General features: G+C 28.6%; 3 protein-coding genes across 3 annotated transcripts; 2 read left to right on the top strand and 1 right to left on the bottom strand.

The window, feature by feature from the left end:
* Positions 1 to 1,340: 1,340 nt before the first annotated feature.
* On the top strand, positions 1,341 to 4,036 carry LOC113865511 (WAT1-related protein At5g07050-like). Its single transcript, XM_027500112.1, has 7 exons — positions 1,341 to 1,614; positions 1,730 to 1,792; positions 1,916 to 2,032; positions 2,207 to 2,459; positions 2,747 to 2,908; positions 3,011 to 3,162; positions 3,763 to 4,036. The coding sequence occupies exons 1-7, from the start codon at positions 1,406 to 1,408 to the stop codon at positions 4,034 to 4,036; spliced, it is 1,230 nt and encodes a 409-aa protein (XP_027355913.1). The 5' UTR covers positions 1,341 to 1,405.
* A 676-nt stretch (positions 4,037 to 4,712) lies between these two features.
* On the bottom strand, positions 4,713 to 12,148 carry LOC113866019 (65-kDa microtubule-associated protein 5). Its single transcript, XM_027500904.1, has 11 exons — positions 12,080 to 12,148; positions 11,636 to 11,839; positions 10,889 to 11,128; positions 10,595 to 10,810; positions 8,937 to 9,092; positions 8,688 to 8,847; positions 8,299 to 8,450; positions 7,729 to 7,816; positions 5,739 to 5,812; positions 5,594 to 5,668; positions 4,713 to 4,976 (listed from the first exon to the last, which is right to left on the bottom strand). The coding sequence occupies exons 1-11, from the start codon at positions 12,146 to 12,148 to the stop codon at positions 4,713 to 4,715; spliced, it is 1,698 nt and encodes a 565-aa protein (XP_027356705.1).
* Positions 12,149 to 18,388: 6,240 nt separating this feature from the next.
* On the top strand, positions 18,389 to 21,846 carry LOC113864966 (cysteine proteinase inhibitor 6). Its single transcript, XM_027499241.1, has 4 exons — positions 18,389 to 18,784; positions 19,625 to 19,844; positions 20,516 to 20,661; positions 21,408 to 21,846. Exons 1-4 carry the CDS (start codon positions 18,560 to 18,562, stop codon positions 21,549 to 21,551), a joined length of 735 nt encoding a protein of 244 aa, XP_027355042.1. The 5' UTR covers positions 18,389 to 18,559; the 3' UTR covers positions 21,552 to 21,846.
* The last annotated feature ends 259 nt before the right edge of the window (positions 21,847 to 22,105 follow it).

Below are 22,105 nucleotides of genomic sequence, written 5' to 3'. Positions count from 1 at the left end.
GAAAAATTAAAAAGATACAAGTAATAGATTTTCGGGTTTCAATTTAGAGTTGATATGTTATTCTACGTCTAGAGACAGATATTTACTTTTCCTTGACACAACACACAGGGGCAGCTCTATGTTTATTTTGGTCTAAAGTAATTTTTAAAATAATATCTTTTAAAATTAATTAAAATATTTTTAAAAAATGTTGTAATTTTATATAAAAATTATTTTTCAAACTTTTTAAGATGCAAAATTATTTATTAATGTATCATAATAATTTCTTTAACATTTTTTTCAGTTAACAATAAAGTTAATCAATTTAAATTTTTATTGAGACATAGTCGATCTTAAAATTAATAATTTAAAAATTAATTAAATTCAATAAAGTAGCTACTACTTAAATATGAGAAAATATAATAAGATGCGAGGCCTATAGAAAAATAATACATTGAATTTTACTTATTATTAATTAATAATTTTTAAATAAAAAATTTTATTAGTAAAAAATTTTTTTTGAAAAGCCTAAAGCAAGGGTTTTACTTGTTTTATGGATAGGCCGACTCTGACAACACATATATTTATTTAGAAGAGGGCACATGCATATGATTATTTATAATTATTCTATTCTCTCAAGAAAGAAAATAAAAATTATGAATATTAATTTATTAAAATATTATTTAATGTCTGGATAAAAGCCTTTTTACGTATAATGCATACTAATTAATTTTAATAGTTGTACTCAAACAACAAACAGGAACAACTTATTTCGAGCCCACTGAAATGAAGATAACTTTATCTGTGTGTTTAATTACACAGATTTACTAGTGTCATGATCATCCTAATAGTATTCTACAAAAGTTATATCTATTTTGATTAAGTTATTATTCATAGGCCCTGCCAGAATTGTGGGACCTATGCCTAGTCAAAGAAGAGGGATCTTAATTTCAAATAATGGACAGAAAAAAACACGTATTAATTTACTATAAGAGAACTACAAAGTAAATATTATGATCCTATTTTGAAATATCATGAAGAGCAATCATTCTTATTAAAAACATACATTGTTGCAAGCAAATATTGTCCGCTTATTTTAAAATGTTACTCTCGACAAAGCTTTATTTATTTTATTCACTTTTGATTCCATTATCATATTGTTCATTTTGCTTCGATGTTTCTACCAAAGCATTAATATATGCATTGTCGTGCTGCCCCCCATTATTACAAGAGAGAGAAAAGAAGAGCCATATTGCATTATATATATATATATGACGTTAACAATTGATCATTCCTAGTTGGTATAAATAGCCTAGCCATCCCCATGATATTTCTTAGGAAGAAACACAAACCTTCTTCAAGTGTTCTTCCTCTTTCTCTAAAGAACGCTCACCCTTTCTAAAGACTAACCTCTACCCTTATCAAAATGGCCACTGAAAAGCTTAGATATAGTTCCAAATTCCTTGAGAGTTCTAAACCCTACTTTGCCATGATCTCTTTACAGTTTGGCTATGCTGGCATGAACATTATCACTAAGGTCTCTCTCAACCAAGGCATGAGCCACTATGTCCTTGTGGTTTATCGCCATGCTGTTGCCACCGCGGTCATTGCTCCATTTGCCTTTATTTTTGAAAGGTTCATATAATAAACATACACTCTACAATTACCGAGCTAGTCATGAACTTGTTATTTTATTCTATTAACGTAAGGCTTTGCAAACTAATGCTGATTAGTGGTTCCAAATTTTCAGGAAAGGTCAACCCAAGATAACATTTCCAGTTTTCATGCAAATTTTCGTCCTAGCTCTCCTTGGGTTAGTCCTTTTTTAGTACAATAAAGTGTTTTCTATTACAGCATGTTCTTAAACATATGAAAGTAAAAAAGTTGCATAATTTAATATGATTATATATTGTGATGGAATATATTAATAAAACAGGCCTGTGGTTGATCAAAACTTCTACTATGCTGGGTTGAAGCTCACATCGCCAACCTTCTCATGTGCAATGAGCAACATGCTTCCAGCCATGACTTTTGTGATGGCAGTTCTATGCCGGTAAATTAACCCAAAACCTTGAAAAGAATAATTTTAAAGTTCTGTTTCATGAGTAAAGTCACCTATTTCTAATATTTGTCTCTCTCTAATAGTTACTTTTATTAATGTTTCTATTTTTTATCTCTATCAATCTCTAATAGTTCTTTTCTTATTATGGATGGAATATATGAAAAGAATGGAGAAAATTAACATAAAGCAGGTGAGATGCATAGCAAAGATAGGGGGAACGTTAGTAACAGTGGCAGGGGCTATGCTGATGACCCTGTACAAAGGTCCTATAGTGGAGCTGATATGGGCCAAACATGCTGATCTTCACAATAAAACCAATGCAACAAGCACCACAGGATCCCCAGACAAAGATTGGTTCTTAGGCTGCATATTCCTTATCATTGCCACCCTTGCCTGGGCTTCCCTCTTTGTTTTACAAGTAAGACATCATAAAAAAAACTCAGATATAATATCTTAAAGTATTTTTTATATCATTTTTAACTTAAGAGTTTCGTCCACTAACTAGCATAATAAAAATTGATAATATTTTTCAAGATAAAGTTTTAGTTTTAGTTAAAGTGCAACACTAAGTATAAAGAATTGTCTTTAACATTTATCCAAAAAAAGTTGCTTACTTTTTGCAGTCTCTCTCATTTCTTGTGTTAGTAAGTGGGTCCTTTTGTTGATGTTACGTAATTGACATTTATGTTAAATGCTATTGGGCAGGCCAAAGCTATAAAGACGTACAAGAATCATCAGCTGAGCCTCACTTCCCTTGTGTGCTTTATAGGCACTCTTCAAGCTATTGCCGTTACTTTTGTTGTTGAACACAATCCTTCTGTATGGAGAATTGGCTGGGATATGAACTTACTTGCTGCTGCCTATGCCGTAAGAATAAGAACTGCCTCTTCCATTAATTATTAATTTTATTACAAAGGTGTTCGTATAGTTTTTTCTTATTCATTTGTTTATATATATTTGAATATATAGGGGATTGTGACCTCAAGCATATCATACTATGTACAAGGACTGGTAATTAAGAAGAAAGGACCTGTCTTTGCAACTGCCTTTAGCCCTTTAATGATGATCATTGTTGCCATCATGGGTTCCTTTATCCTAGCAGAACAAATTTATCTTGGGGGGTAAATTTCTATCTCTCCTTGCAAATATTTACATGGACTGGTTCAAAATAACAATTTTTTTTTATTGAAATCAACTAATACTGAAACTGAACTTTTTATACGTTAATATAAAAAATTTAAATTATTAATTAACTACATGTCACCTTAATTAGATATAACTTTTATAGTAATTATTATAAAAATTAATAATTTATAGTAATTTATAATTGGAGGAATTAATATTTACGCTATCATTATATTTTTAATTAAATTCATGAAATAACATGAAGACAGGCAAGACTTCATATTCCGTATATGTCATGCATGTGCGAAAATTTGCTTTAAAATTTTATTTTATTTTATTTTATTTTGTCTATAAAGCTATCTGAAGAAGTTGAATATATATATATATATATATATATATATATATATATATATTACTTTATAAAATAAGATAAATCAAACTCTCAATAGAATTATTATTTGCCTGAATAAAATGACTATCAATCAATCACCTCAAACAGTGGCGTTGGCCCATGTATACGATGTGTATTAAGAGTAATTCTAGCTAGGTTCATTCCAAACAAACTAAAGATTTTGTTTATCCGCTCTTGGGTGCAGTGTGATTGGGGCCATCTTGATTGTTATAGGGTTATACTCTGTTCTGTGGGGAAAGCACAAAGAGCAAAAAGAAAGCAAAGTGGCTGATGAAATTCCCTTGCCTGTAAAGGATGCTCAAATTGGAGTAATTGCAGGGGCAGTGATTGATGCCCCAAATAATGTTACCGAAGTCAAATATGGTCAGAAAGGAGAAGCCAACAAGCCCTCTTCCATCGTATTAAATATGCCTATTCGTGAGCCTCCCGTGAAAGCTAACCAAGAGGCAAAGGCTTAAGCAATCTGGAATGTGAATAGGAAATTAGGAATGATTTTTCTTTTTAATCTCTAATCATCGCCATTATGCTCTTTTCTAGCAACTTTTTCTTTCTCCTTTGTATGTGTTTTTTGGTTGCTATAAAAGGGGTCTGGTTTGTTGCATTAAGCAATATGTAATTTCATAAAATTTTCCGACAAGTCAAACTAGAAAAGAGAATCATAAACTCTCTCTCTCTCTCTCTTCCTTTTGCATGTTTTTCTAATGCGTATAGTTATGGATTCCATTAACTCATATTTTTTTCAATTTGGACAGAAAGTTGCCTGATATGGATTCCACCGAGGCTCATAATACGTATCTTTATTTATAATGATTAAACCCTCACTTTCGTCTCCAAAATTGTAGGGATCAAATTAGCTAGTCACTAAAAATTTATTATTTTCCTATTGATTTAAGTTTGCAGAAAAACCCTTAGCAGATAATTTTTTCCTGCAAATTTTTAAATCCAGATGAAATTCCACCCCCCCTCCCAAAATTTTTTTGCAACAAAGCACAATATTTCAGCAACCATGGTTTTTGTAAAAAAGAAAAAATTCTAGAAGCTTTTATATAAAGTTTTGGTAGGAAACAAAGAGCTTGTAGTGTAAGCGTATTTACAAAGATGACTGATTTACAAGAGTCAAATTTGAGGGTCGCCTTAACTTCCCCTAGAAACAGAATCATCTTTGGGAAGAGCAACATAGTTTACTGGAATTATGTTATTTAGTCTGCCACTCTCTCTCCGTTCCTTTCCTCCTGAGGTTCCATAACGGCTTGAAGAAGCAAGCATGCGGCGCCCATTTGGTGTCCCAACTATGGTGTTAGCAGTAGTGCTATGCCCCAGAGGCTTTTTCGTTGCAGATCTTGAACCAAAAAGTGTCTCTTGCTCTACAACTTGTTGTTCCTGTTGCCGCTTTTGCTCCTGTTAAGTATACCAGAATAAGCAGTTGAGTAATAAAATGTTCAAAGTTGATGAAAACAAACAATTGCATTAATGTCAAACAAATTGAAGACTTGGTCAAAAAGTGTCCAACATTAAGTCAGCAAATGATTGAGTAACGTGCACACACACAAAAGGAAAAACTTCTCACAAGATGAAGCAAAAAATTGCAGCCAACTTTCCAGCACAAAGAAAAGTTTCAAACTTAATTGTAGATTGAGATCTTTGAAAAAGATATAATAGATGCGCTGCTTAATATTTCAGAGATGAAACCCAAAATTCCGCTTTTTCATTTTACTCGTTTTAATGCTTAGCCATCGCCAAAATACGCTTATCCAAAATTTTCCCCTTAATAAAATGAAGGGGATCTTGACCATAACAAGAAATGGAAGTAATAATTTGTTTGACAATTTTATTAACCATACGTGAAAAATAGAAAGTATCGCAACATACGAGCATTGAAGGGAATTCACATTTATTTTTCATTCTGAATAGCACCCGCCATAAAAAAATAAAATTCAGGCGTTTCAATGATATAGAAGATGTACAGGTTTAAGAGTAGAAACTAGAAAGAGGGAAAAAATTTGACAGAAAGATACCCGAGATTTGCGCTTTTCTTCTTCTCGCAGTTGCCGTTGTACGATATATTCATCCAAGATATGTAACAATGGAACCTGAAAAATAATTGAGTTAGATCTTGACTAAACATACTACAATAAAATAAAATTAAATACAATTCATCACCTTTTCATATAAGAAAGGTATTCCTTTTTCCATTTCCCAGGCTTTTACTTTTGCAGTCAAGTTCTCAACAATAGCTGTTCAGAAAAATTCTTGAAAGACAGTTAGTGCTAAAACAATGAAGAAAACACCCGGAAGAATATACAAGCTATCACCTAGAGCTCCTTACTGCTTTTATTTTATGTATAATATTTTATCAATTGAACCATGTCAATCCTTCATCTATGATATTCAAACGGTGAGAAACAAAATTAATCACCAATTACACTAATCAGCCAGCTTGAGTACATAAACTAAGGTTTTGATTTATTAACTGGACTTTCATTTTCATTCCAAATTAACAAGAAGTGTGGGGAAAAAATAGTCTTTAGTCACTTTAGTGGTCACTTTTATATATAAAAGTACAGAAAATTATGGCCAAGTTAGCCTTAATTTACTATTTTAACACATTGTGCACAATAACTGTCCATCATCGAAGTATCGAACAGCAAAGATTCAGAGGAATACCAGACATTTTGTTGGAAAATAGCTCATAGAGGCCCGACTTGAAACTTCGAAAAGTATAAATAGAACATGATAATAATGTACTCTTGAAGTTCAATCTAAGGCTTTAATGAAGTTCTATCAAAATCTTATGACAAAGAATGACAAAAATAAGACATATAAGCTTGTCAAAAATAGGGAAAGAAAATACAGAAATTTGAAACAAATTGGATGTATCAAGAATGAAGAAGAAAAAGTTTTGGATACAAATCAAGACATTAAAGACGAATAAAAAACTATTTTTATAAACATTTTAAAGATGGACGAGGAGCAAATGGAAATATAGAATAATTAGAAACCCAAGAGAATAAAATAAATTTGGCATATTATCATGGAATTCAAGTTGAAGAAGTAAAAAAAAACTCCTAAAAAAAATAGATAATGATAAAGTAGTCAACCTTGATAAATTTTTTAATGAAAGTTTGAGATCTAAAAGTATAGAAAATGAGTAGAAAAAGAACATTTGGTCCCGATAAACAAGAACAAGTACAGTATCTAGAATTATGCGAACTATCAAGGGATAAAACTTGAGTTACACTGTAAAGTTATAAGAAAAACTAGAATTACAAAGAATCAATTTAGTTTTATAGTAAGAAAGTCTACAACAAAAGTTATACACTTCTTACGAAAGTTGAAGGAAAAGTATCACTAAAAAAAATATTTTCATATAGTTTTTACTAACCTAGAAAAGACATATGTTAACCTTTTAGAAAAATTTCTTCTAAAAATGTACAAAAATAGTCATTTATGTCTCAGAAATTTTATGTAAAGTAGAAACTATTTTTTGTTTGGTTACAATTATAAAAAGCACTTTACTTTAAACAGTAGTTATAATTACAGCTTTTTTGTTATGTTAATAGCTTCTCAAGAAAATTTCTAAGTTTTTCAGCTCCTGATTATTTTCAAAAACTTAAACACTGAATTTTTTAAGTGATTTTTTCAACATAAAAGAAACTTTCATGAGAAAGAGCTGAAATAAACAAGCTATTGTGTCTACTATAAGAATTTTAACCTCTATGTTTTGCTTGCTACTTTTTGGTTTGCCATCAAAGATTATTTCATTTCTAGCACACCATCTTAAATAATTCGTCAAATATAATCAGATATTAGTGTGACTTCTTTCCTTTAATAAAACAAGCAAAGGGTCAACACAATATCGAACTGTATTCATTAATACTCCTAATGATCCATGGAAATGCTACACATTAGGAGTTGTTATTCACTCAAGCTTGTCCACAGCTTACATCTGTTCAGAATCTTGCAGTGTTCATATTTAATATCATTTTCTAACCAATAACATATTAATGGTTTTTAAATTCAAGCATAAGCAGCTACTAATTTCCATAGTTTTTCCATTACCATGAAGGCATAACTATCTAGCATAAAATCAAAATTCTAGATCATAGTGAAGTCATAAATGCAAACAAATTAAAAAAATATGATAACTCACATGCTATCTTGCTGACAAGAATCCGTGCTTTCTCTGCTCGCTTCAAATTTTTGTGTGCTCCTCTTACTGCACTATATCGATTTTCATCCTGAAAAAAGGATGAAAAAGGTACATGATGTGTTAGAATATCTACAAAATATTTTGTTAGAGAAGGATACATAATAGATTAGGATAATTTATGTTCTTTTAGGGATAATTGAGTCATCAAAACTTTTAGGAATTTTATGTTTTTAGAATCCTTATTAGTTTTAGGGATTTTATCTTATAGGAAGTCACTTATTCTTTTATTTGAATTTGATTTGGATTAGGTCTCTAGTATTAGTATGTAAGACTACTAGATTATCATTCTGTAACATTTCACAACACTCGAGAATATTCCAAGTCTCTATTCACGTAATTTCCTCCCTCAATGCCTAAAATCATATAATTTCAACATAATGCTAATGGCCTATCTTTTGGGTTGTTTGTCTAAATGGATCTGCAAAATAATGCAGATAATATAGCAAATGTCCGGCAATTTTTTTTGTTTTTATGGCATATTTGTGAATAATAAACTTAAGATATGTCTACCTTTTCATATTCATCTAGCCACTTTTCCTCCTCGGCTGCAAATTTCCATTTCCCTACCCTATCTAAGATATCTCTTCTGCTGAGAGCTTGCTCTTTGGCTTTTATAATTTGATCATCCATGCTTTGAAGCAAATCAGAAAGATCAATGTTACCTGCAAGGCCATAAAAGCTAGTGTTCAAGGAATAATAAAAGCTAAGTACAGACAATTTGGAAACACACAAAGCAAAAATTCTCTACAGTATTTAAAAATTAAGAGGGAAATATTAGAAAAATAAAGATATGGTTGCAAGCATTCACAAATAAATTTTGAAGAAAGAAAGATAGAAAGAAAAAGTTCAATAATATATAGGCTATGTAAGGAGAAAAAAAAAGAGGATAGTTTAGCTACCAGATTCAATGAGGCTAGTCAAAACCTGTTTGGCAGCTTCACTATCCACATCCATGTGAACACTTCTGTAAATTTCTTCAAGCTCATGCTGCCTCTTAAACACTAAATCCTTCATCTTACTGCCTTTCAAAACATTTAAGCGCTGAACTTCAACCTCAGCCTGCAAAAAATATAAGCAATCCAGCAACTATAACTTAAATCATGGAAGTGAACAGTTGCATGATAAGTTCAAGTCAACACGAGTTTCACCTGCTCAATGACATTAACAGAAAGGCACCCTTGTATTGACACTTCATCAACTGATGCTGAAATTAATCTAGTAAGATGGCTAAAGGCCTTTTGTTCTTCCATTGGTGTCTCCATAAGATCCCACAGCCCTACCAGCAATTTAGTAAGCTCTTGTAACTACAGGAAAGTAAAATAAGAATATAAGATTAATGAATCTTTATAACCTGATGGAAATAAAGTGCTCGATCAATAACAAGATTCATTCTTATATGCTTATATGAATTAAAACAGTAATACCCTTTCAACCAAATCATTACATCCTCAGGCCACAGAAAAAAGGAGCAAACCTAGTCCCTTTTACAAGATGACTCATGTCAACTGTAAAGAAATGAGAAAGTTATCACTCTTTTTTCATTTATTTGTCTTAAACTTTTCCATAAACAGAAATTTCAGTTTCATAACACAAAGATCTAATAAGTTATATAATTTATTCCAAATTTCAATTGAATCCAAAGCAAGATATGAAAACATCAAAATAATTATGCAAGAGACAGATCAAAAACAAATACAGTTCAATGTTAACTCCATTTACATCAATTTTTGGCCAAAATCAGTTTAAATTTTAAAACTGTTGAATTGGTTATTGTCATTCTTACAATCATTTAGAAAATGAGTTCTAGCGAGTAGCCAAGTAGTGAGGACAACATTACAATTCATGAATATAATGCTGGATACAAGATCATATGATGTAAGTTCCTTAATATTGTAAACAAAGTCACTCAGACAGTTATGATAGGTACATTTTGATCGTAGTAAAGGCACAACCAGCAGGAATGGATTTCTTGACACTGAACCAATTTAGTTTGTTTAAGTATATGCAATTGCAAATAAAAAACTTGTGCTTTAAGATTTGAAATTACATGTATGATTTTACACACAGAAACAGACCATATCATCTGACAACCTATGAAATAGACTAAAAGCCTCCCCTAAGTGACTGAACAAGGTTGAATAATTGGTAGTGACTTGCAGCCCAAGCTGACTTAAAATACACTTATAGGAGACTAATCCTCACTAGCTTGTCCATACAAATCCACAACTTCATCTCAATTCAAATTTAAATTGGGCATCACTTATCATGTTGCTCAGTTAGAACAACCTGTGCTTCAATTGCCAGCACATGCCATGTATGCAATTACAATACAGAACATAGTTAATTACTCATGATTAAAAGGCAAGTGTTGTAAAGTTCTATTCAATCAACTAGATAACACTGGCAAAATGTTGACATGCAAATAACCTATCAAGCAACGAACCTGAACTATCAGGCTGCAACTGACAAAAGGAATTTAGAAGTTAACTAAGTTACTAATAACTCTTAAATTTGGGCTAAGGCCTAACTCAACCCCAAAAACTAGCTCTAAGGATTGCTTTAACCTTTACAAGCTCTTATTTAGGTGTATCTGAAGTCGACATGAGACTTCAACATAACCATTTGAAACTAAACAGTAACTAATGATACAACTTCTACAGGGATCATTGGCTGTTATATCAAATGAGATGAGACAATACAACTACATTACTTGCAACAATAAGGCACATACATGCAAATAAGGTGATACAGAGACAAGTACAAGTTCATTTGTACTATTTGATCTAGTTCATAAGTAACAAGTCACCTTTTGTATCCTTTGTTGCTTCTCTCGCTTTAATGAGTGAATAACCCCAGTTAATCTGGCAAGCGTGTCATTGCTAATGCTCTGTGGTGTACCTTTTGATGAATCGCCCAAAGTTGGGTGAACTTCATTTAACGTCTTCAAAAAATCAATTGACATTACTATCGAAAGCTCGCTAATAGTGCTGATATGACTCTTCACTTTCTGCTGGCGTAAGATCTGATTGGAGAGAAAAAGGAAACAATACTAAGCAATAGGAACTACAATTATATGACTATATTTTGAATTTGGTTGAACCTTTTCATTCTGAAGCTCCTGGAGATGTGACTTGAGTTCCCCTAATTTCTTCACTGTCAGGTCACCTTGATTTGGATCTGTGACATTTTTGGACTGCCCACAGCCTGCTATTTCAGCACATATCTGAGAAATTTGGGACTTTATCTTTGAAAATTCTTTGATTCTATCATCCTTCTTTGACCTCAAGTCTTCTAAGACAGGTCTAATGGTAGCTATTTGCTGCTTAAGAGTTCCCTTCCCCTGTCAAATGCAGAACCAAATTAGTTGAATAAATATTCAAAAACTGTTCAGAGGGGCAAAATGAGACCTCAGAACCATCAAGCAGGAATTGCAGACTTGTAGTAAGTAATAAATAATTCAAAAACTAGAAGGAAATAATCAATTATAGAATCTCATAATGACTACACAAAACACGGCATTGAAAATTGCAGAAAATAACAAGTTAGAAAAAACAGAATACAATTGTGGAACGCACTTTCAAAAATTACTTTACAAATGTAGGCATGCCCACGCCTCTGGTAGTATGATCATTAAGAATACACAGTTTTTTATCTCAATAAAGCAGGAAAGACAATTTATTGATATTTGATATATGCTAAAACTATCTATATTAACATAAAAGACAACAACAGACGAAAGCATCTCACTCTAGCACATCTCAGGTCCCATTCCCAATATTTTAAAGGGAGCCATACACATATTAACAGCAACAGCAACAATGCACTATGCAAAGGCAACCTAACCTACCCGTGAGAAGGAAGTAGATTCTCCAAGGGAAGAAATGATATTGGCCACTTCGGCTTCAGCTTCAGCCAACGACTGATACAAGTCAGCCTTGTGCTTCCTCGTCTCCTCAACTTTCCTTTGATAAATGTCAAGGCACTCTTGCTCCAGTTGAAGAAGCATATTATCTCTATCACTGTCACTCTCTCCAATCTCATCCCATATCATCTGTTGAAAACAACTCAGATCATCATTTCATACCCCAAAGGTTACACCAACACTTAAACTTAACACTACCAGCCTTACCACGCATCCTCAATCCACATACCAATCAACAATTTAACACACGACATGCATAACTAAAGTACGCAACAATACCAACAACAACAACAAAATGTGAAATTTTTTAAATTATTAATAAAATCATAAAGATTGAAAAAATTGAAAGCGCCATATTGAGTAAAGAACCTGCAATTGGCGGAGGAGAGAAGCGCAGGTGGTACGAGAGGGAGAGAAGGAAGGAGACATTGCCGCCATTGTTGCTAAGAAGAAGAGGAAGTGGAGAATGGAATCGAAAACCCTAGCAGAGTGAAGGAGATAGAGAGAGTGAGGAAGAAATCAGAATTCAGAAACAACGAGAGTTACGAGCGTTGTTGAAAATCATTGGCTGAAACGTATTGATTGATCATGAAAGAATAAAGATCCCTTGATTTCAGTTCTTTGACACAACATATTTCTATGTTCAAAACCAGCCTACTCCATGCTTGCTTTTGCTTTTTGGCGCCAAACTTCCTATATTTTCTACTTCAATTTTATTTCTTTTATTTTTTTTAAAGTCATTCAATTGTTAATTCATTCATTCATAATTAATGTTTGACCATAATCATTTTTTATTTTTAAAATAATTAATCAAATCTTAATAAATTATATGAATTTTATTAAATTAAAATAGTTTTAAAATTAAAATTTTAAATATATTACATTATTATTTTTTAATTTTATAATGTATAAATTAAAAATAATAAATAATTATTCTATTAAAGAAGAATATATTTAAAAGCAATATTTTAAAATTAATAAATAAAAATTAGGAAATCATATTTTTTATCTCAATGAATATTATAAGTTTATTAACTTCAGTTCCATGCATCATCCTCTTTATTTTAGACCACCTTTATACTTTAAAGAAACTAAATATATGATATTTGAATATATTTTTTCGCATAACACCTTTTTTTCTAATTTGATTAAAGAAACATTAATAAAATAAAAGGAATTTTAATAAAATATAATTATATATTTCTAAACTGGAAGACATGTGATAGTCTTTTAAAATCTCGTACAAATTTTATATATAAAATATGTATATAAGTTCAAACTTTTATGCCCCGATCTATATTTATTTGATTAACAAGCTATTCTATTAATTTGGTGACAAGTTATTCAATTAATTTGGAGACAAGAAATTATATATATTAATAATAAATAAAAATTAATATAATTAATGAATTAATAGTATTAAATATTACAATTTTTAATAAAAAGTTTGTTATACTTATCATTTGACATTCAAAATTTTTATTTGAATATTTATTATTATTATTATCAAAATTTGCATCTATGACAGTTCTTTCTAGAATCACCCCTCCAGTTTTGCGGTGAGTGTCGTACTCTCCTATTCATCATGTTCTTTGCCCTCATGGTTAAATATAGGTCACGCAGTCTAGCACTATCTATTTTTGAGATTAGTTGATTTGACAAATTGTTTGATGTTACAAATGTTAGAAAAATTAAAACAATAAATTATATAAAAAAAACACTCGTTAAAAGTGCATGTGATCTACAAGTATTTTATTTTAAAATAATAATTAAAAATAAATTTGTTATAATTAAATAAAGAAATAACTATAGAAAAGAGTATTTGAGAACTATGTCAATTTTGTTTCTAAAAAAAATTAAACAAAATTAAATATGAATATTTGCTGAGAATTTTAATTGAAAATATTACAAATAATATATTAAATATTGTGAATGTTATAAATATAAAAATTAAAAGTTTATATAAAATAATAAGAAATTATAAATATTAATATATATATATAATTTAAAAATTTATATAAGATAATAAAAAATTACAAATATAAAGATAGGTATTCATATGAAATCTGAAAAAAGAGATAATAAAAAAATAATATAAAAATATGACATAAGAATTTATTACTTGCTTTAAAAAATTTTACACAACAATTATTACTAAATGTATTTTTTTTAAAATTAATTCTCAAACTAATTTTAAAAACATTTTATAAAAAAGTCATCTTCTTTATTTATTTATTTTCTCACGAAAGTGTGTTACGAGAGATAGGTAACAAAATCAAAGCTTACGATCATCCGAAGGTTTAAAAAAGTTTCGTTCCAAACAAGATAATTTTTTAAAAAAGTTACTCAAACTGGATGTGATGGATTTTTACTTTAATTTTTTAGTTTTTAAAATTTTACTACTTTATAAATTTTATCTATTTTTTTATTTATCTTTTGTATTTCAATATTTTAATTTTTTATATATATTATTATTTTTGAACTTTTAAAAAATTATAAGAAAAAAATTTTAATCAACAATTTTTTAATTATACATATAAAACTCAAAAATATTAATATAAAATCTATTGAACATTTTAGGAAAATTTTTATGTAATATTGAAGAATAATATATGCCAAAATATAATATTTTCTAAAGAATTATAGAAATTAAAAAAAAATTTAAATCAAATATAAAAGTTTAGAAATTATTATTAATAATTTATATATATTAATTAATTTATGAAATTTAATTTATTTTTTTAAAATTTTATATTTCTATATATGTTATTTTCAAATCTTATGTATTATATTACTAGATAAAAAAAATTGTATATTTAATAAACATGGAAAGAAGTGGTCTAGCGTGAGAAGGAACAGTCTATTTTTACTAAATTCTGCATCATGCAAAATTGATTAGACATAAATTTAGATATATATTTTTCAGTTATAATTAAATACTTAAAGATAGATACCAAATTTAATTTAAAATTTAAAAAAGATTTGTTTAGATATATTCTATTTTAAAATTGAATTATCACTTGCTATGATATATGAATATAATTTACTATATATTTAAATGCATTTAAAGTTTTTCTTTGTTGATTCGTAGTGTTGTTTGTTGGAATGTGCAAATAAAGTCTTACATTGACTAGAATCGAGGAGGATCAATGGTATATAAGTATAGTAGATCTCTATTAGTACTATGAGGCTTTTTAGATGATATCCAAAAACAAAACTATGAGGACTTTGGCTTAAAGTGAACAATATTATATTAGTATAGAGATACATTAAAAAGCCTATATTTGTTCTAAAATTATTTTTGTTTTTCCTCTCTTAAAATATTTCTTTGCTCCCAAAGTTGGAAAGTTATTCACAACGTATTCAAAGGAAACATATTTTGCATTGAAACATACACAAAATGCTTTGTTAAGAGACAACATATGTTTCTTCATCTAATGTAGTCAAAATCAAATTTACGATAGAAAAATTGAGCTACACTCTTTATGTGAAAAGAAATTATCATATGGGATATCTAATAATGTTCTCAATTTTTTTGTCTAAGTCAACCAATATTTTAGGTTCAAGCAATGACTTGATTCTTTGTTTTATCATGGATTGTATTGTTTACCTATCCAAGGAAGGTGTATGGAAAGTAGTGAAAAAAAGCTTTTACTATGGAGGAAGAAACTTGAAACTTGACATGCCTCTGCATTATAATAGAACCATTCATTTCATCTCATATTGTTTTCTTTACTTTACGAAAGAGAGTATTTATTTTAGGCCATATATTATATCATATAATTTTGAGAATGGGAGTTCAAGAATGATGAAGGTGTCCAAAGAAGCAATAACGGGTTCTTATGACATTACCTGTGATATGACAATTTTTAAATGGGACAAAGTAACTAATCCATGCCAATCTATTTATCTAGTGAGATTGAGAAAACATGTGTTTACTAGCTAGACGAATCAAGCAAGTGGAAAAGGATCTTAAAAGTGAAGGTAAAAGCAATGAAAATGACTGAAAAAGATATTATTATCATGAATTTTGTTATTTTAAATAGTGATCTTTTTGTTATTGTTACAACAAATAATGTATATAGTTATGATTTGACTAATAAAAAGTATATGACAATAAATAAAATTTGTGAACATGGATTTAAATCCTATGTTCGCATCACTTCCTACTTAAATATGTGTAAATGTAATATTGGAAGTGAAACTTTGCTACTCCCTTCACATGCTTGTTTTAAAGAAAATGTAACATCTTGTAACTTAGAATGATTATATTTATGCATCTTATTATATTTTAAATAAGTTTTACAATTTATATTTGATATGAAAAATTTTACATTACTTTCAAAAATTAATAGATTTAGTTATATTTAATAGACAAATGATGAAAAATTAACTTATATAAATTTATATTTCAATCACTTTTTTTTTACTAGTTGTAAAATTATTACTACAATCTACAATATTAAAGAGCAAGTAATATTTATATTGGTTTAAATCCAATTTCTGTACCTATAATGTCAAATCAACTATTCAATTTTTTTTTATTAAAAGTAAAGTAAGGACTAAACTTTTTTTAATGATTCAATAATTTTTCAGAAATTATATATTGTTATTAATTATAATAATTTTTTTGGCACTACATGAATAAAATTAAATTAAGTTATTTTTAATAAAAAATTAAGAAAATATATAATGTAAAAAAAATACTTGATATAATGAGAAAAAAACTAATTCTTAAAATTATTTAAAAATATTTCTAAGATACTCCAGTTGAAAAATTAGTATATACTCATAATTTATATAAAGAAATTGATAAAAATAATTTTTTGTCTTCTAATTATATTATATGAGTTTTTCTCATCTAATATATATATATATATATATATATATATATATATAATTCAATTAATTTATAATTTATTTAAAATTTTGAAATCCCTTTAACTTATTCTTCTTCAGTGCAATTGAGTATATAAATCAATTGATATATAGTTATTTAAAGTTAATTAGTAGTTTTGAATTCAAGCATTATTGTTCAAGAAGTAGCACATAAATTATAAATAAAGGTTAATTTAATAATTATTATTAAGAAATAAATTCATAGTTATTATGGCTTATTCTTATGCAATTTCAACAACAGATCTAGATTAGATAACTCTTATTTTTTACATCAAATTATAAAATAAACTAGCATGTCCAATGCCCAAGGATTTTATTGTATAATCAATATACATATAATTTAATAATTAAAAAATGAAATTTTATATTTTGATAAATAATTATATATTAAAATTATTTTAAACAATATTTTTTAAAATTATTTTAATTTAAATCTATAGTTATGAATAATATATTAAAGATTTAATAAAATTATATAATTTTAAATATAAATTATTTTAAACTAATTATTTTATTATAATGTAAAAAATAACTTACGTCAATGATCAATACATATTAATAATCATAAATTTAAAAGATTAGACTGTTATAGGTAAACTTTAAATTTAAAGAAATAGACAAAAATTAAGATTATTTTTTATAAATATAAATATACATATATATGAAAAAATATAAAAATTTATATAAAATAATTAAAAAAGTTAAATAATAACTTTAATTTTCAAAATTTAGAATAAAATTAACAAATATATAAATAAAAAATAATAATATAAAATAGTATTTTTAAATAAATTTTTTAATTAATTTTAATTAAATTTAATTATAAAATATACATGCAATAAAATGTAAAAGAAAGTAATTTCACTTTTTTTTTATTCCAAATAAGTCTCAGACAAAGATGCTTTATAACTCATACATGCAAGTTATTCTTTCATTTTTTTTTGTGTGTGTTATACTTCAAAGATTGCATAATGGTTTAAAACTTTTAATTCTAAATGAGATTAATGCTTTTATTTTTAATTATTCAAATTGGCTGTGATGATTTTTTTATTTTTTTAAAATTTAATTACTTTATAGATTTTAATTATATGGTTTTTTATCTTTTGTATTTTGATTTTAATTTTTTAAAAATATTATTACTTTTAATGTTTTAAAAAATTATAATAAATAAAATAAATTTTAATAAATAATTTTTATTGTATATTTCAAATACAAAAAACTATATAGCAAAATATAATAGTTTAGAATGAACTACAGAGACATGAAAATTTAAAATTTAAATCAATAATTGTCATTGACAAGTTTTATATAAAATTAATTAATTTTATAAAATTCATTTTTTTTAATTTTAGTTTCTTTCTCAAAAACTGTATATAATATTTTTAATATATATATATATATATATATATATGTATATATCAAACTACACTAATATAAATTATATTTATCATTCATTATTAATAATGTAATGTAAAAAATTATTTTTGTTAATTCAATAGGTAAATTATATTTATATATTATCTAAATTATTTATATTGAATTTATTAAAATTAAAGATTTATAAGATTGTTTTTAAATAACTTTTATTTTTATAAATTTTAATAGTATATATTATAATAAATTTAAATTTTATATTTATAATTTTATGTGATTAAAATTTTTAATTTAATAATTAGTTTTATCATTAAAATTTTAAAAAATATATCAAATAATATAAAAATAAATGTAATTATATATATAAACAGCTATTCTTGAATGTGATAGAGAGTTGGTCCATCTAATAGACATGCACAGGACACGTGTTACTAGAGTTTGGAGAGGATTAAGAAAAGTAAATACGGAGAGAGAAGCGGTGCAGCGTGTCTTCCAAATGAAGGAACACTCTGCGGTTAATAAATTCTGCTTCATGACAAAGCTTTCATTCATATTCCAAAGTAAGAAAGAATCCGAATGAGAAAAACCTCTTCTTCCATTATAACTACATCCCTTTGCTTCTTCTTCTTCTTCTTCTTACTCTTCTTCACTCTTCCATCTTCGCTCGCTGACTGCTTGCACTACGATCATCACGCGCCGATGGCCACGCTCGGAGGCGTCCACGATTCCCAAGGATCTCAGAACAGCGGCGAAATCGAAGCCCTCGCTCGATTCGCTGTCGATGAACACAATAAGAAACAGGTTCCTTCACATTTCTCTTTTCTTCTTAGCCATTTTACGATATATATTATTAAGGGATCCGCTTAGAAGTCACTCCTTTCTTTGTAAAATAACTTTTTTATAGATACCGATTTTATTAATTTAATCGTCCAATAAAATTTTAGTTGTGGATAAATTAAATGTTTATAGCTATGCAATCTTATAGCTAATGATGTTTGTATGCATTGATATGAAAATAAAGTTGTTTTGAAATATCAAATAATTTTTAAAATTTGTAAAATTTTGTAGATTTAACCTATTTTGCAGGATAAGTTAAAAAAAGCTACTCCCTTATAAGAGTTTTAATTGAGTTGAATTTTAAGCACAGAAATGACTTTAAATGCTGATTTGTACTAAAATCAAATTTTAAGTGAAAAATAGTGCCTAAGTTTTGTCTTTAATGTTAGTAACAATTTAAGAAGGGGATGAATCAACTTATTTTCTTGAGTGACTGTAGGTTGATAACTTTCCATAGCATCGAGCTTTTTAAAAAAACCGACTGTCATGTTGAAAATTCTTTTTATGCATATCAAATTTACAAAGTTTCACAAAATCTAAGTTGTTTGATACCTCATCAAATAATATTAAAATATATGCATATGTTTAATATTAAATTACATAATTTTGAATTTTTCTAAAATTTAGGGTTTATGATCATCGTATTACTATAATATTTTTCTAAGTTATGGTGCTGATATATTAATTGAATTGCTGAACTTTCTTTTTATTGTGATCACAGTAATTTTTCTTCTTTATCCTGTCTTGTGTTCAGTACAATAATAAATCTTTTATGTGAATGACAAATGTTGACTTGTGTTGAAGAATGCACTTCTCGAGTTTGCAAGGGTGGTGAGGGCGCGCGAACAGGTTGTTGCTGGTACCCTGCATCACCTTACCCTTGAGGCTATTGATGCGGGTGAGAAGAAGATCTACGAAGCCAAGGTGTGGGTGAAACCCTGGATGAACTTCAAAGAACTCCAAGAGTTCAAGCCTGCTGATGATGCACCATTGTTTACCAATGCTGATCTTGGTGTCAAAAAGGGTATGTCATTTTTAAATCAACCATTTGTGATCTTTATAAGACTAAGACTAGCATTCTTATAGGGGTATTTATTATTTTATTTCTATATTCTCCAAAAATTGACGCTGTACTAACAGGGCAACTGTTCATCTGGTTTTCTGTATTACTCTTATGGGGGACATAAGAAATGTCCACAAGTTGCATACATCAAGCAAGATTCATCAATATCGTGATAATATTAATAATTGGTGATAAGAAATAAATGTTTTGTGTATGAGTGATTAGAAGGCTCTCAAAAGGCCAAAGTGTTTTTGATTTGAGTCATTATAAGATGATGCTTTTGAGTGAACAGAGAGTTACTGTTCTTGGTTTTGTTTATGTAAAGAGAGTGGAGGACCAATCAATGGAAGTTGGAGAGCTATCATATCATTGGATTGAATCTAAATTGGGTTTAAGGAAGGGAGGTCTGATTTTTCTGTCTAGATATACGGCATTGGTGTTGCTTTCAGTATGTGGGATTATAGTTTCAGTTATAAAGGATAATTTAGATCATTATAGTTATAAACTCATAATTAGTGTATAAGTCTCTGCCATTTGCCTTGTTTATGGTTTCCGCCCTTGTGTATCTCTTGTAGAACATTTGAACCCCAAGTGTTTATTAACACTACTGTTGCTTCTGTTTTTGATATCAGATGGACACAAACCAGGATGGCAATCTGTGCCAACACATGACCCTCAAGTTCAGGATGCAGCAAATCATGCTATCAAGACCATCCAGCAGAGGTCTAATTCACTAGTTCCCTATGAGCTTCATGAGGTTGCTGATGCAAAGGCTGAGGTTAGTGCTTTATTCTTTGAACTTGATCTAGTTTGTTTGCTTAACTGACTTGGAAGACACATGGTTGAACTGAGTTGAAATGTTGGTTGCAATTTGATGTATAAATTTGTAGTTCTAAAATAATTTGTGCGGAAAAATAGATTTGAACTGCTTCTCTAACTTGTTTTTCATACCGTTATTTTACCTAAGTGTCATATATGCATTCTTATATTAATGGTCTTGTGTGTTTTTTATTCAATTATTTTATATACGAGGCTTTCTTCTGTTACTCTGCCACGAGGAAGAAAATTTTATTTGTTTACATTAAAACCTATTTTAAGCATTTTGAATTCTAAACGGAGGGGGAAAATTATGTTTCGGTATTTAAATAGAGGAATGCTAGTAACATTCTTTGGACGCTCCTTTCAAGTTTCAACATACTATTATTTGTGAAATCTTATTCTGGCCGCTCTAAATAACCTGAGCTACTCTATTAGTGGAGCTAACATGAGACTTAACCTAATCATATTATTGAAAAGGGAGCGGGAGCGTAAGATCCCTTCTCAAGTTGTCGTTAGTATAGTATGAGAGCACTGTTACATACCATTGAGCAGTCGCTTGCAATGTATTCCTGCTGTTATGTTATTGCTCCCAAAGATACATACCCTAATTTAATGATTAAAAAACCATAGATTAGAAATCTGCATCCGAGGGTAGTTACTGGTGTATCATTGCTGATCGATGTTTAAAACAAAATTGCTGTGCAGGTCATCGATGATTTTGCTAAGTTTAATATGCTCCTCAAGGTCAAGAGGGGAAACAAGGAAGAGAAATTCAAGGTGGAGGTACATAAGAATAACCAAGGGGGGTTCCATGTAAATCAGATGGAACAAGATCATTCCGAACTGTGATCTTAGGCTTGGACGCAGTAGCAATATCTAGCCTGAGTGGCTCCTAAACTTACAGTTTTTATTTTATTTATGTTGGATGTACGCAACTTTTTTTTTTCTTCTCTCTGTTACATATAATACTTATCAGGTATTGCCTAAATTATTCACATCTCAATTTTCAAGTATGTTGCTGTTTACCCCTTTCTCTACCTTGGCAACTAATTCTTATTTTCCAACTTTAGTGGCATATTTAAGGAAGCTACCAGTAAATGTATCACATCAATAACCTATATGTGGATATTTCACCGTTCATTTTTAACATATTCCCAAGGAATTTGACTTGTTTTTTTACATTTAATATGACTAATCCTTTTCGGCCCTTTTGATTTTAAACCCATTGGAACTAAGTATATTGTCAACAATACGATGTGTCTTTCTTTATACTTACATTTTCAAGTTTACTAGTGTCGTTCATATACTTTTATACTAAAAAATTAAAATTAAAAAAGTAAAAGTGAGAAGGAAACTTCTATACTTTTGTTCGTTTTAGTAGTTTGAAAGAGGTGTACAGAGCT

This window comes from Abrus precatorius, unplaced genomic scaffold (assembly GCF_003935025.1).
Source record: "Abrus precatorius isolate BTA unplaced genomic scaffold, Abrus_2018 Scaffold4, whole genome shotgun sequence".
Taxonomy (NCBI): Eukaryota; Viridiplantae; Streptophyta; class Magnoliopsida; order Fabales; family Fabaceae; genus Abrus; species Abrus precatorius.
The sequence above is the reverse complement of the archived record's forward strand: the minus strand, read 5'-3'. Positions and strand labels throughout refer to the sequence as shown.

What these genes read in the sequence shown, in the direction of transcription:
- LOC113865511 (XM_027500112.1), top strand. Translation starts at nt 1,406, where the DNA reads ATGGCCACTGAAAAGCTTAGATATAGTTCCAAATTCCTTGAGAGTTCT. An exon ending in CTTCCCTCTTTGTTTTACAA is followed by an intron (nt 2,460 to 2,746) that starts GTAAGACATCAT and finishes GCTATTGGGCAG; the next exon opens with GCCAAAGCTATAAAGACGTA. An exon ending in GAACAAATTTATCTTGGGGG is followed by an intron (nt 3,163 to 3,762) that starts GTAAATTTCTAT and finishes TCTTGGGTGCAG; the next exon opens with TGTGATTGGGGCCATCTTGA.
- LOC113866019 (XM_027500904.1), bottom strand. Translation starts at nt 12,148, where the DNA reads ATGGCGGCAATGTCTCCTTCCTTCTCTCCCTCTCGTACCACCTGCGCT. An exon ending in CTCTCCTCCGCCAATTGCAG is followed by an intron (nt 11,840 to 12,079) that starts GTTCTTTACTCA and finishes TGTTTTCAACAG; the next exon opens with ATGATATGGGATGAGATTGG. An exon ending in GACTAGCCTCATTGAATCTG is followed by an intron (nt 8,451 to 8,687) that starts GTAGCTAAACTA and finishes ATGGCCTTGCAG; the next exon opens with GTAACATTGATCTTTCTGAT.
- LOC113864966 (XM_027499241.1), top strand. Translation starts at nt 18,560, where the DNA reads ATGAGAAAAACCTCTTCTTCCATTATAACTACATCCCTTTGCTTCTTC. An exon ending in ATGAACACAATAAGAAACAG is followed by an intron (nt 18,785 to 19,624) that starts GTTCCTTCACAT and finishes CTTGTGTTGAAG; the next exon opens with AATGCACTTCTCGAGTTTGC. An exon ending in TGATCTTGGTGTCAAAAAGG is followed by an intron (nt 19,845 to 20,515) that starts GTATGTCATTTT and finishes TTTTGATATCAG; the next exon opens with ATGGACACAAACCAGGATGG.